The 12619-nt window shown below is 37.1% G+C and overlaps 1 protein-coding gene across 1 annotated transcript; it reads right to left on the reverse strand.

Moving 5' to 3' along the window:
• Positions 1–842: 842 nt before the first annotated feature.
• Positions 843–5354, reverse strand: LOC122135882. The gene is made up of 3 exons (XM_042716821.1): positions 4940–5354; positions 4099–4508; positions 843–3664 (listed from the first exon to the last, which is right to left on the reverse strand). Exons 1-2 carry the CDS (start codon positions 5259–5261, stop codon positions 4105–4107), a joined length of 726 nt encoding a protein of 241 aa, XP_042572755.1. The 5' UTR covers positions 5262–5354; the 3' UTR covers positions 843–3664; positions 4099–4104.
• Positions 5355–12619: the final 7265 nt, after the last annotated feature.

Raw genomic sequence — 12619 nt, forward strand, 5'->3', positions numbered from 1 at the left:
CTTATAATTATATAAATCATGCATAAGTATGAAAGACAGTTTCCACCACAGAATAAAAAAAAAAATTAAAAAAGGTAATTGTGAGTTCTTCTCTCACAATTTTCAGAAAAAAAAAAAGTCAGAATTGTGAGATATAAAGTAAGTCTGAAGTTATAGTCAGTCAATGGTGGATCTTTGGGGGGCAATTGTAGCATTGTGTAGGAAACCAGTACTGTGATTGACATGACCAATTAAATCTTTTGTATCGGTTACGAGGCGGAGTTTTGAACTGGTTTGGGAATACAAACTGTGTCATGTGTCTGTCTGTCAAAGGGAGGAAGCCACGCCCTGCTGTGAAGTTCCCACCCCCATTTGAAGATCTCTGGGCTGCAGCTATATCCTTCTCATTTTTGTAGCTGCTTCTGACACACCCACTGGCCAAAATTTGCAGCCCAGAAATGTCTGGAGCACAGCAATGGACCTTTTTGTTATTTTCCAGCTGGAAGAAGTTTTGTTCATATCTTTGAGAGAACCAAGAGTTCTGAGAAAGTTCCCTGTTAGCTGGATAGTTGTTTGCTGAGACTATAAAAAGGTACACCTTTGTACCTCAATTAGCCTACCCCAAAGGGTAATCAATGCTTATGTAGCTCACCGTGAGCTACATAAGCCGAACAATAATCAAAATTATTACACTAACACAAGCTGAATAGAACAATTTAACATTTTGCGATGCTTTAATGCTCTTGGCAGCTCCAAATTCAACACAAACCATGTTTATATTCGCTGAGAGTGAACATGCATTTATAGTAGTCTGGTTGCATTTGTTTTGTGCATGAGGGCATATCATTTTGCCAGTTAAACTGTTCATGTTTATACAATTAGCTGCATTTTATTATTTGCATTCATTATTGCTTTTAGAAGAAGTGTAATCATGATGACAGTGGACTTTATACTGACATCTACTGGTGTGGATGCAGCATCACAGAAACTCACCCATGATCAATTTATTCTGCATTCAAAAATTCTGTTTGGGAATCTGTAGTATTGGACTGGTCATATGATCTCCCCATGACAGGGAAGCACCTCGTGCAAAATAATGCATCTCAATGCTGATGTTTGCGCTGGCATTTCCAGTTCATCTGGTTTTCAGAAAGACATCTCTGACCAAAACAAAAGACTATAAAAGATGATGTCTCTGATTGTCACTGACCAAACAAAAACTTCATTTTATAAGTTAAACTTATGTGTCACATTCACAGTAACCACAACATCATTTCAGTACAGCCGTTCACATTCAGCATCAACATTTTTTTTTGTTCTTATTGGTTATACTGGTTATGATGACAACAGCTTTTTGTAAACCTCTATATAAAGGCAAAAGACTGTGGAAAAGGAAAGGCATCAATCATAAATCAATCATTTGTTTTGTTTTCAGTACAGTGCAAAAACCATAGTGTCAATGGTCAAGTCCGGCATTTCAGAGGTTCACCTGAGGTTTTCTAATGTTTTCCATAAAGTGCATGACGGGATCTTCCAAAAAGAGGCAGGAACTGTGTACGATGCTAAAAAATAGGTCTTTCACGAACATGAAGTGATCAATGAAAATGGCGGAACTGGAAAAAAAGGGAATCTTATTGAGGTAGCTGCATTTTTGGGGTTGAATTGTCCAATTCTTTGCTGTTAAAATTCATTGACAGGATTTATTTTCTGTCACCCCACAGTCATTCTCATTCTTGAAGCATCTTGAGATGGTAATCACTGTTAAAAGGTTAAATTCCCAAGACAATGGTGATCCGGCAAGTGACTCCAGTAGGCCTTCAAGTGACACGTCATTCATCCTTTGTTTTAGTCACTCAGTAACTCCCGGAGTCCTTTCGCCTTCCTGAAGTCATGATTTCTCCTCCAATCCATGCTCACTTGGGCAGGAGTTCGCGGTACGGCACCGTCAGGTTCCCCAGGTACCAAAAGATCCAAAACACCAGGCTAAGGAAGATGATGATTGGTCCGGAAAGGACAAACAAGTCCCAAAAACTGATTGGTGCAAAAATGCCAATGAAGAAGAGAACTAGTCCAGCTACATCGAACAGAACAGCCAAGAATAGAAAGAGGAAGCAGCGTCCCACTCTTTCCTTGCAGTCCATCTTAGAGAAGCTCAAGTAAGGAGAGCCGACGGACGTACAGCAGGCTGATGGGCCTGAAGAACGAATGACAGGAACTTTCCCCACACAAGACTTTTATAAAGCAGCTCACCCACATTCTTACGCAGTGCATTTCTTTGACAGCAGGTATGCAACCAGCAAAACAAGTTCAACTGCCTGGCGAATGCCTACTGAAAAAGCGAAGACGTCTTATACTTATGCATATTATTCCTCAGACTGTTCTCATCACCCTGACGGTGGATCTGCTAGATAAACAATTATGAACAGATTCACATATTTCCACAGACAGAGAAAAGCCTTCGTCAAAGCACCGGTGCAGATGCTGCATTACAAGTTGTACTGAATTTTCTTAGTTACGCAATCTCAATCCTCAAATATGAGTCACAGAGAGACCTTGCACATTTCAGGAAGTCACACAAACTGAGGCATTATTCAATTTGATGATTAACCACAACATTCAAAGGTTAGGCCTTAGAGCAAATCACTAACCGTATGATGTGGCAATAGTGACTAAGCAAACACAACATGAATTAAAAACAAATACAGTCATATGGGTGAAATGTGATTTAATTGTTTATACAAACTTGGGCTTTAAGTTTACATGCATTTCATATTGCATCGGTTAAAACAACAACTACAGTATTGTGAGAGAAAGAGGGAGTATTTACAGTCAGGATTAATTTGGCATGTCAAGATTATGTGCTTTACATTTACATAAATCATGCAGTTTTTTTCATATACAGTTATGTTCACATAACTCGCTCACTACTATTATATAGTTCAAAATATACTTGAAAAAATATATATATATATTTTTGCCATATGGGTGCAGTATAAAATGCTTATGTACAAAGATGAACCAACAGGTCCCTTGAATGAACTATCAGTCCATTGTATTTGCTGTCGGACTGGTTTGGTCACTGATGACGAACAACAAATGAAATGGCTTGACTTTGGAGGTCTTTGCTTGAGCGCTCAGCTGCCACTTTGAAAGGGAAATGGATTCCTACAATGCATGAGCCTATGCATGAATTTACAAATGAGGATGTGCAAAAATAAGCAACATTTTACAACAACACAGTAACAAAAACACAACACAAGTGGACATTACAACACACATTGAATGGCTATATATCAGACAATATTTGGCTATTTTGGGATTATCAAAATTTGGCTGATGTAACCTCCACTTCTGGAGATAATTTGCTAACAGTTTTGCCAAAGCATTATACATTCTTCTAATGAATTTTTAGTAAATATTGTGCAAAGTAAGAGTTCGCTTCATTTCACCAATTTGGTGTCCATTAAAAGTATTATAGCATTATATCAGCCACCCTGCTTTAGAAACATCAGGCCACTGAGAATCTTCAACCCCCATACAGAAACACAACAGACAGCTGTGTTTTACTATATTAAAGCATATGTAGTACCATTTGAGTTGTGCACAGCATCTCTAGACGTACTGCTGATGGCAAATGTTTGAAGACTATTGAAGGTTCTTGGCTATTCAGTCATTGTTTTAGGACCTAGAAAAAGAAAACAAGCGTCTTAAACTTTGGCAAGTAAGAGAAGTTTCTAATTCATGAATGAATTAGTAAGTTTGCTTCAATTTATACATTTATATGCACATCTAAAATGAATATTAAAGGTCAAGGATGATGCAGTTTAAATGAATGATAAAAATACTACAAAAATGATTAATGATACATGCAAGACTGTACATGACATAAGGAATAACACGTTATGATATTATGTAAATAACCTAAAATAGGTTTAGATTTGCAGTGTATCTTGGTAAACATTTGCACACCAGCTAAAATAGAAACACACGGATGTTTGTCTATGAAAATGCCATGCAGCATTTAACTGTGTAGAGTCACATACTGGGAGTTTATGATGTTGAATTTAACTTTACTCCAGTGGCTTTATTATTTGAGCAATTAGGGTTAATTTAACTCACCTCTTTTCACAGCAGAACATCAATGCTCTCTTGCTTCTCCTCCTGAGGTTTTTCGGCGTCTTTGGTCACGGCTGATTCTGATTCCTCGTACCCTTCGTTCTGGTAACAGGTGAACTGATCATCTCCAGGCTTTTTCTCCTGGGACGCTTCACTGCATTTGCTCACATCTGATTCAGAACCGTCTTCTGACCGGGTCTGGCCATCTGTCTCCTCCTGAATTGGTTTGCAAGACTCCTCATCCTCGTACCCTTGATTCTGGTAGCACATGAACTGATCATCGTCTGATTTTTCTTTGGATAGTTCATCACATTTGATCATATCTGATTCAAGATCCTTGTGTCCTGGGAAGTAAGTGGATTTCCCCCACGTTACGTTACGAATGGTGGAACCTTTGCTTCCTGTTTTCTCACCTGTGCAAAAATAACAGATAAGCTTCAACATATAGATCAATACACACATAAATACAAGAGTGGGCACAGACTGGTGAAGGTTATTTCATCAGTTTAATCTTAAATAATAATAATAATAATAATAATAATAATAATAATAATAAAATGATTCATGAGTCACTTTTAAAAATTAAAAGACACTTCAATGATTCTTTAAAAGGAGATGGTGATGGAAAAAAAAATTAGATATATAGGAGGAAAAATTATATTTCAATAGGCTACTTTTGCATGCTTTGCATTGCATTGCATCGAAACAAATTATTCTCGGGGGAACGCAAAAGTTGGTTCTTTGAATTTTAAAACGGTTCTTAATGGTTCATTAGGATCTTCACGTCGGTGTTTCGGCCTCTGAGTTCTCGCCAGCATCAGTAAAACAATAAAGCGCTTCTCACCGGTGTTGTCCTTCAGGTGTGTTTTGGACAATCTCTTCGTGAGCTTCCTCGCGATCTCTTTGACGCTGTGCGCTGCGCTCGATCTGCGCTCCAAACCCTCATCCTTCACCCTGATGTTCCCCACGTACCACAGGAGCCACAAGGCCAGGCTGGCGAACAAGACCAGCGCGCCGGTGTGGATGAGGAAATCCCCGTAAAACACGCCTTGCATCCGCACGTCACCGAATATCCCGACGAACAGCAGGACCACACCGATGATGTCGAAGACGATCGCCATGACGAATGACGGCAGGCAGTTGCCGATGCACCTCAGCGCCGTCATCTTCGGGAGGAGGATGAGGAGGATGCTGCTGCTCCTGTCGCTAGCGGAAGAACTGCCGAGCTCAGGTGAGACGCACCTGGCGCACAGGGAGGGAACGGCCTCGTGACGTCACGGTGGCTGCACGGCTGCTGACGGTGGGACTGCTATGAAAATCAAAAGCCTTCCTACATGGCATATTTAATGCACTATTTATGCAGTATATAGCGTAAACATCTCTGTATATGTCTTCAACTCTTTATTGACTAAAAACAAGCGTATTATATATACATTTATACATTGCATTACATTACATACATACTGCCAATGATGCTATTAAACAAAATCGAATTCCAAATGGGGAAAAAATGTATTTATTTATTTATTTATTTATTTATTTTTTGGGGGGGGGATTTATTTATTTACATTGCTATATGGCAACGCTGTGGAAAATGTTATTAGTGTTTATGTAAAATTATTTTATTTTTTTTTGCACATTTCTTTTAGAAATTGATAGAGTTATATTCTTGGAACTTATGCAAACCAAAATAGGGATCACCTTGCTAACTCAAGGCTCTACTTAGGGAAACATTGCTAACTCATAACTAACTCTACACTCTTCCTATATCCCTGTAAAATATTGCTGTATGTATTCATTTTCTGAAAATAAGAAATAATTTTATTTATACATAAAAACAACTATACTACAATAAACTCTTCAAATTATTAAATAACTGCAATCATATTATTGATGATTATTTCCGACATGAGCAAGGGTTCTTGCCATAAATTAAAAACATGAGCCGAACACATGATATATTTCTGTAGATCTGAAGATGTTAACTACCCATCTGAGGAGGAAACAATGTTATATTGTAATGAAAGGATGCGTGACGTACACTTTTCTGTAAACTGAGCCCAATTTTTATTTGTCTTTTTTTGGGGGAGTAATATTTGCATGATTGGGACGCAATGTTTGGGTGATTGGGACAGCACATTTTTTCATTGAGTTAGGGTAGTGTAATGATATTTACTGAATTGCACAAGTTAGTTCATACTTTAATATAATTTGATATGCAATATTTCATTTTCTGTTCATCATTATTTAAAGCCCATGTATATTTCTGTTTGACTATATTTCTCACTTCATAAATCCATCCAAAATTCGTACAATACAACAGATGTAACTGAGGTTAAAGAAGGCTTGAAGTCAAAAAGTAATTGAAAACATCTAAAAATAAAATATTAGACAAGTAAAAAATAAAAATAAAACTGCTTCAGGTCCAAAAAAAAGAAAAAAAAAAAATTGTTGGGTGGCCCCATCACCAATTAACTGTTTGACAAACACATTTAACCTGCACAAACCCTTAACAGAAACAAGAAGAAAAAAAAAAAAAGTATCTATATTTTCAAAATGCTTCTATTTCAGAATTTTAATTTGAGCAAAAACCAAGCTAATTCGTGAAAATTTTTGTGGTTGGTTCAGTTGTGAAGAAAAATATCAAATTTACTTAAAGATGCTGCAAAAAAAAAAAAAAAAAAAAAAAAAAAAAAAAAAAAAAAAAACTTGCAAAGAGATTTTTAGAAATGAGGATAATAGAGCAATTTCTGGAGCACTTCAGCAGGTGTCTTCCGTGTGAGGGTGACAGTGGGAACAAGAGTTTTGGAAGGACATTCAAATGTCATGTGACTTAAAAACAGCACATCATTGTCTACCTTAAGGCCTGTCCTTTTAATTCCCATTGTGCAGCAAATTGCATTTTTTATTTTTTTATTTTTTTATTTTTTTATAACAAGGAAATGAGTAGGAATTAATTCTTGCCATATGGCAACTTCGTACTATAGAGAGATATGTAATGGAGGCCAGCTGGTAGGTGCTGTGAAGGTAAACCTCACTTCCCTGATCTCAGGTGGTGCATTAGCAACTAATATTAAAGGCTGCGGTCTTTAGCTCTTTACCTTCTATGCCGGCGACCTGGGTTCGAGTCCTATTGGAGTGAGTGTGAATAGGATCCCAGGGGGGTTACATTGGTGCCGTGACCCGGATGGGAATGAGGTTTAATGAGTATAGTGAGTGTAATGGAGGCAAGTTGGTAGGTGCTGTGCAGGTAAACCTCACTTCCCTGATCTCAGGTGGTGCATTAGCAACTAATATTAAAGGCTGCGGTCTTTAGCTCTCTACCTTCTGTGCCGGCGACCTGGGTTCGAGTCCTATTGGAGTGAGTGTGAATAGGATACCAGGGGGGTTACATTGGTGCCGTGACCCGGATGGGAATGAGGTTTAATGTGTATAGTGAGTGTAATGGAGGCTAGTTGGTAGGTGCTGTGCAGGTAAACCTCACTTTCCTGATCTCAGGTGGTGCATTAGCAACTGATAGGCTCCGGTCTTTAGCCAGCTTGTTAGTGCACCCGCCTCCCATTTGGAGCGGGTGCAAGTAAGACCCGGGGACACACACATATTCCATTGTGAAATTTTGCTGGGAAAAAAAGGTCCAGTCGATTGTCATTAGAGTAGAAATGTTTAAAACAGATTAAAGAAGTCACTTTCAAACCGATAAGCTTTCTATTTGGTCAAGGCGTTGAATTAGTGATTAATTTGAACAAGAGGGAAATCTGCCCGGGGAACTTTCCCATCCTCGTGCTAAACTCCCGATCGTGTGGATTCCTATTTGAATGACTAAGACATTTCTCAATCTTCTTTTGTGTTCCACAGACAAAAGAATCTCATACAGGTTTGAGAGGACATGAGGGTGTTTAAATGATTAAATTATGAATTTTCATTTGTGGGTGGACTATCCCTTTAATACTGATTCCTATGCACTATATCAGACTATGCTGTTTACACGCCAATAGTAACACATGTATGTTGGATTCTGTGTCAGGTTGCACATCCTAAAAATTTGCCTGTCAAATGTGGCCTCAAGTCATTTAAACGAGAGACTTGGGTTTGTGTACTAAAGTTGCACGCATCTTTCTGGTCCAGTCATGTTTGGTGACTTTAGTTTCTAATTACTGACACTTTCTGATCGGATGGTATAATGAGGAAAAAAGACAACGAATACATATCTCACATTAAATAAGAATTGAGTCAATATTCAAACACAATTTTAATATTCACATTATACATACTGAGTTTTGAGCTCAGTTTAAATCTGCATTGAAGCTACACACAAAGCAGACAGGTTAGTCACCACGCTGGTTAAATAGACTCAAAGCAGAAAAACTTTGTAAACTACATTCTTACATTTTCAGAAGAATGCATGGTTTCAGACCAAAGGGAAAGAGTCCATGCTGCAGTCTCTGTTTCTTACTGCAGATATGGAGTTTTTCTGCACATTTAGTCATCCAAAAACAAGTTAGGTTTAATGCATTTGTTCAGAATGCAATTTCTCCATTAAGTCAAGACACTACAGGTGAATAGGGTAAAAATATGAAAGTTTCCCCAGTTGATTAATCACAGTACTTTAAGATGACTGTTTTGTATTACAAGTTTTCTGAAATGAAAATGAGGCATTATCTAATTCAATATGCATTAATTTGAATACAATTCCAGAACAGTAACCTATAAAGCTAGGCTCAAATTCTTGTTTGATTTTTGTTGGAATATTTAAATATTTTTACAGAGGGCATTTCTCTTATTATTCAATAAATCAGAAAATACTGTCAACAGCCAGAGGGAATATATATAAGAATAAAATGTTATGTAAACCGAGTGAATGATGAACAACTCCCTCTGTAAAAACCTTCAATATATATATATATATATATATATATATATATATATATATATATATATATATATATATATATATATATATATAGGTATACTACTGTTAAGTTTGGAGTATGTAAGTTTTGCTTTAGTGGAGATTTCTGGCTCATTTTGAGAAAACTTTAAGGATATGAGTTGTAATTGAAATCTACAGATGCAAATAGATAAAGTGCAATAAACACTTAAATGTGTATTTTGGATGTTTTTAGTATTATTTATATTATTATTATTATTATCTAGTTTGATTAATATTTTGAATTTGCAGTTTTATTTTAATGTTTTTTCGTCTTTTTTATGCATTTTTCTTTAATTGTTACTATTTAGGTTTAATAGATTATTATTATTAATATTTGTATTATTATTATTATTTTTTTCAGTTTTAGTTTTATTTATTTCCAGCTGGTAATTTTAATAACTTATTTCAGTTAGTTGCCAAGACAAAACTTCTAATTTTGTTTAATTTAAGTATTATTTATATACTATTATGGTTTTTATTAATATTTTAAATAAGCTTTTATTTTTATATTTGTAATTTTCATTTTAGTAAATTTGTATATTTTTATTTTTATGCATTACTATATATATATATATATATATATATTGTATATTTATCTATATATATATATATATATATATATCAAAATCACCTGTAGTCTCTTGCCTTACGTTCTCCTCATGGGTTTATGTGAGGCTTGTAGTAACTGCAGAGGTGTTTTGTTGCGCTCTGATCCCTCATTTGTCGTGTGGTGGGCATCAAAACCAACCCCACAACCAGCACCACCAGCCCCACAGACAACAGGGCGGGACCCAGGATATTGGTGGCCATCTTGGAGAAGCCAGCAAAGTAAAGTCCACTCAGCACCATCCCGCAGATCAGCACGCTGCCCCCGGAGGTCATGAGGAGGATGGCCTGCCAGTAGTACTCGCAGTTTCCCGGTGCGGGCTGCAGGGTCCAGAAGTTCTTGTTGTGGGACATGCTGAGGACTGTGCTCTCGGAGCAAGGTGTGAGCTGCTCGCAGGAATTTGAGCCTGGACAGTCCCTGAGAGGCAGGTCATCTGGGACAGACGACATGTCTTCGGACGTCCCGCACCCCTGCACCTCACGTGACTTCTGTTGAACAGCACTGTGACACACTTCAGCCGAGCCTGTGGGAAATAATGAATCCAAGCATTCAGTCATACAAGCAAAAAAAAAAAAAAAAAAAAAAAAAAAAAAAAAAACTAAATTTAATAATTCATTATTATTAACACTGCAGTTCCTTTGAAAAAGTAGCCTAATATTGTAATAAATAAATGTTAACTGAAATAAAATATTTAAATTTTTTAACTTAATTTATTTTAGCTAATTGCCAATGAAGCATTTTTCATTTTTATTTAGTTTAACCTGTTATACTAAAATAACAAAAAATATATTGATATATTAAACCTAAATGATAAACACACAAGCAAACACACAAATTTATGTATACAAAAAATTAAAAGGAAAACAGAAACTATAAAAATAAAAACCAAGTCAAACTATTTATAAAAACCATAGTATCTCAATAATACTAAAATAACATTGTTTTAGAGGTGAAGTAATTATTGCATTTTAATAAAAGTTTATTTGTTTATTTTGAATAACATGCACTGATGATTTCCCCCAACAAACCATCTTTTTTTTTTCTTTTTTTTTTTGCTGTATTGTTATTATTTTATGAAGATAATGTGTATGGTGTGCACTTGTCACCATCATGTTAAGGTGCTATGCGGTGAATGGTTTTTACTGCATTGCTAGACAGTTGTTTTCTATGTTTTTGTTTGTTTGTTTGTTTTTCTCCTCTCTGTCACGAAGAGAGTCCTGCACCCTCGCTCTGTCATCATCTAGTTTCTAGATGTGGCTCCTCCTTCATTGTGCATTTGTGGGAATTTTTCACCTGTTTTCTGGTCCAGCCGGTGAAAATAGTGCATCTGATCAGTTACTAAAGTAACAGCACAAACTCCCCTCAATAAGACGTGTCAAGACCGCAAATGTTTAGTTTAATAGTTAATACATACATTAGTAACAGCTATGCTTTTCTTGGCAAACATCAATAAAGTCAAAACAGAAGACAATAAACAATATAGACTATAAGCACTGTTGTTGTTAGAAATCTCGATAATACTGTTGTAAAATAACTGTTGAGTTTAGAGGGTTTACAGTACCACACCCTGATGAGCTACTGTACAGAAACATCACAAACAGCCCACATTGTGAATATTACACTAGAGAGAGCGTGAATTATGTGGCAGCAGTTCAATGAATAATTTCTGCATAACACAAAGATTTAAAAAGAGGTAAAAGATATGCAGATAATGTATGTACTTTAGTATATTGCTGCTCTTTCGTTATGAATAATGAAGGTTACAAAGCTACAGAATGAAAGGTCTTACCTGTCAGATGTGTGTGTGTGCAATCGTGAGGATCCTCCTGAGTCTGATATCTGTCTGATCTGTCAGATGAGCATCAGTCCTGCCAACTCCTCGGCTATGAGATGTTCCAAGACCTCTGAGGCATGTGAGTGAGTGTGTGTGTGTGTGAGAGAGAGTGTGTGTGGGGTAAAGTGCATTAGATGGACACTAAGTGGAATACTCACCCCTCTCACAACCCTCTCATTTCAACACTCTCTCATCATTTTCTTTCCCCTCCTCTCTCTGTCCATTGATTCATTCTCTCTTTGCAAGCAAAATAAAAAAGATAAACGATAGAGCTACAAAAAGAAAGAACGATAGAAAGGACAGACAGACAGACAGATAGATAGATAGATAGATAGATAGATAGATAGATAGATAGATAGATAGATAGACAGACAGACAGACATACAGACAGATAGATACACTGAACAAAATTATAAACGCAACAGTTTTGTCCCTATTTTTCATGAGCTGAACTCAAAGATCTTAGACTTTTTCTATGTACACAAAAGGCCAATTTCTCTCAAATATTGTTCACAAATCTGTCTAAATCTGTGTTAGTGAGCACTTCTCCTTTGCTGAGAAAATCCATCCACCTCACAGGTGTGGCATATCAAGATGCTGATTAGACAGCATGATTATTGCACAGGTGTGCTTTAGGCTGTCCACAATAAAAGGTCACTCTAAAATGTGCAGTTTTACTGTATTTGGGGGGGGGGGGATCCGAAGACCAGTCAGTATCTGGTGTGACCACCATTTGACTCATGCAGTGCAAACACATCTCCTTCGCATAGAGTTGATCAGGTTGTTGATTGTGGCCTGTGGAATGTTGGTCCACTTCTCTTCCATGGCTGTGTGAAGTTGCTGGATATTGGCAGGAACTGGAACACGCTGTCATATACACCGATCCAGAGCATCCCAAACATGCTCAATGGGTGACATGTCCGGTGAGTATGCTGGCCATGCAAGAACTGGGATGTTTTCAGCTTCCCGGAATTGGGTACAGATCCTTGCAACATGGGGCCATGGATGAGGTGATGGGTCGTGGTCAACAATGGTCCTCAGGATCTCGTCACGGTATCTCTGTGCATTCAAAATGGCATCAATAAAATGCACCTGTGTTTGTTGTCCATAACATACGCCTGCCCTCACCATAAACCCACCGCTACCATGGGCC

This window comes from Cyprinus carpio, chromosome A3, assembly GCF_018340385.1.
Source record: "Cyprinus carpio isolate SPL01 chromosome A3, ASM1834038v1, whole genome shotgun sequence".
Lineage (NCBI taxonomy): Eukaryota > Metazoa > Chordata > Actinopteri > Cypriniformes > Cyprinidae > Cyprinus > Cyprinus carpio.

Excerpts from the sequence above, each read along its gene's own strand:
- LOC122135882 (XM_042716821.1), bottom strand. The coding sequence starts at position 5,261 with ATGACGGCGCTGAGGTGCATCGGCAACTGCCTGCCGTCATTCGTCATG. Across the intron at positions 4,509-4,939 it reads ACACCTGAAGGACAACACCG|GTGAGAAAACAGGAAGCAAA; the intron begins GTGAGAAGCGCT and ends ATTTTTGCACAG.